General features: G+C 51.6%; 1 protein-coding gene across 1 annotated transcript in view; it reads right to left on the reverse strand.

Annotated features, from left to right (window-relative positions):
- LOC102243044 (BTB/POZ domain-containing protein 6-like) overlaps positions 1-2,163 on the reverse strand; it is a 34,129-nt gene that overhangs the window by 28,203 nt on the left and 3,763 nt on the right. The window contains 2 exon segments of the mRNA XM_014531557.1: positions 13-106; positions 109-750. Coding sequence (XP_014387043.1) covers positions 13-106; positions 109-750 — 736 coding nt within the window.

Here is a 2,163-nt window from a genome sequence, read left to right on the forward strand (position 1 = left end):
TTGGACATGAACCTGGTCAGGTTCTGGGCGAGGACCACCCCCAGGAGCTTGAGCTCCATCTTCACACTGTACTCGGCTTTCCTGGAGCTGGACCCATACAGGCCCAGCCCGCCACAAACACCCTCCTGTCTGCCGCAAACTGGATGCTGTCGCAGCGCCCCCGGTAGCACCACTGGTTGCTGCGGTAGGCCGAGGACTGGAAGCGGTGGCACCTCTGCGGGGTCAGGCCTCGCCTCTTGGTCAGCGGGAAGTTGAGCAGGGGCTTGTTGGCCGCCGTGTACCACAGGAAGATGTTGTGGGTCTCCTCCAGCATCAGGATGTCCGACTGGGCAGCGCCATTGGCAAACTCCTCCAGGGTCTTGGTTGGAATGCGGACCAGGTAGAGGGCCGGCCCCAGGATGTGCCTCTTGTTGCGTGGGGTGGCGGGCAGACTCTGCCGCTTGCACTCGGCCTCAGCCTCAGCCCAGTTGAGCACAGCCTCGAAGACCACCATCTCCTTGGTGTTGAGGGCCTCCTGGGTGACGACAACCTCCAGGGTCTGCCAGTCGATCTCGCAGATGCCCTCGGACTGCAGGGCCATCTCCGCCTGCTCTTCAATGACCTCCCAGCAGCGCTGGGTCAGCTCGGGCTCCTCAAACAGCCGGCTCTGCGACAGCAGGACACAGGTGTTCTTGGCTTCCAGGCTCGTCTCCAGGAAGTGCACGCAGGCTTTCGCCGGCGGCCGCCTCTTCCCTGCCCCGCCTGGCTTCTCTGATCACTGGCAGGGGGGCGGGAAAGGTGGCCCCGGTTTTCTGATCATGGGCCGGGGGGCAGGGCAAAGGCAGCCCCCGGGACCCTTGCCTGCCGCCTGGGTTTCCGATCACCGTCAGCGGCAGGCGGCTTCTTCCATCCTTCCCCTTTTGCCTCCCAGCATTGCGCTTTCATATGCAAATTAACTGCCATCTTTGTTGGCAGTTAACCGCCATCTTTGTTGGCAGTTAATTTGCATATTGCCCTGATTAGCCAATGGGAAGTGTAGCGAAGGTACGGTTAATTACCATGTTTGTCTATTATTAGATAGGAGGATTTCTGTAATTTAGAATGTTTTTTTCACCTCAACCTGTTTATTTCTGTGTACTCTGCTAAGAATGCTCTCATTGCTATGGCTGTGGGTGACAAGTGATTGTATCGGTTTGGGATGCACCTTCTGTTCATGATTATCAAGGGTCAGGAGAGACAAGGACTTAGTAATAGGTAGATCACAACCTACTCTTTCTCATTTATAGCACTAATTCCTTAATGCTATTTTTATTTCCTTCATTGAGACTTGACAGTTTTACTTGACAGGCAGAAGGCATGGAATATAAATAGTTCATCCATTTCAGGCTCTGGTTTTCTCTGAATGGAGGGTGTTATGTTTTGATATTGTTTTCCTTCATACTAATAGCATCAATAGGAAAAGAGGAGTTCAATTGTATGCTGTAATAGATCCACTGGCATTGTCCTGAATTACTATAAAACAATACTAGTTTTATTTTTAAAACTCTGGAGAAGAAATTGGAAAGACACACCAAAGGATGGATTTTTTAAGAACTTTCTAAAATAAAATAGACTTTTGGGAAATAAGTATTTATCTTCCTGTCTATTTATGTGTTACTATTAAATTGAAAAGAGATAACAGTATTGCCTTTGCACTCAAGAACGGAGTGAAACCTCCTTTGGAGGGACACTATAGTAGGGCAAACCTGAAATATCTCTTGCTAGATTTCGCTGCAATGTTAAAACTGTTGTAAGGGGAAAAGCCAGTTCTTTGGTATGTTTTGTTTACTGCCTGGTATTTTAAGAGCCAGAGAACTACCAAACTATTTTATTAAATACTAGAGGCCTAGTGCACAAAAATTTGTGCACTTGGAGGGATCCCTCAGCCTGGCCTGTGCCCTCTCGCAGTCTGGGGATGTCCACCTGCTGGCTTAGGCCCGCTCCCTGGGGGATTGGGCCTAAGCTGACAGTCAGACATCCTACTGGCAGCCCGGGAGCCCTTGGGGGATGTCCACTTGCCAGCGGCGAGCAGGCCTAAGCTGCAGTCGGACATCCTTAGCGCTGCTGAGGAGGCACGAGAGGCTCCTGCCATCACCGCTGTGCTGGCAGCCATCAGCCTGGCTTGTGGCTGAGCAGAGCTCCCCC

This window comes from Myotis brandtii, unplaced genomic scaffold (genome assembly GCF_000412655.1).
Source record: "Myotis brandtii unplaced genomic scaffold, ASM41265v1 scaffold810, whole genome shotgun sequence".
NCBI lineage: Eukaryota > Metazoa > Chordata > Mammalia > Chiroptera > Vespertilionidae > Myotis > Myotis brandtii.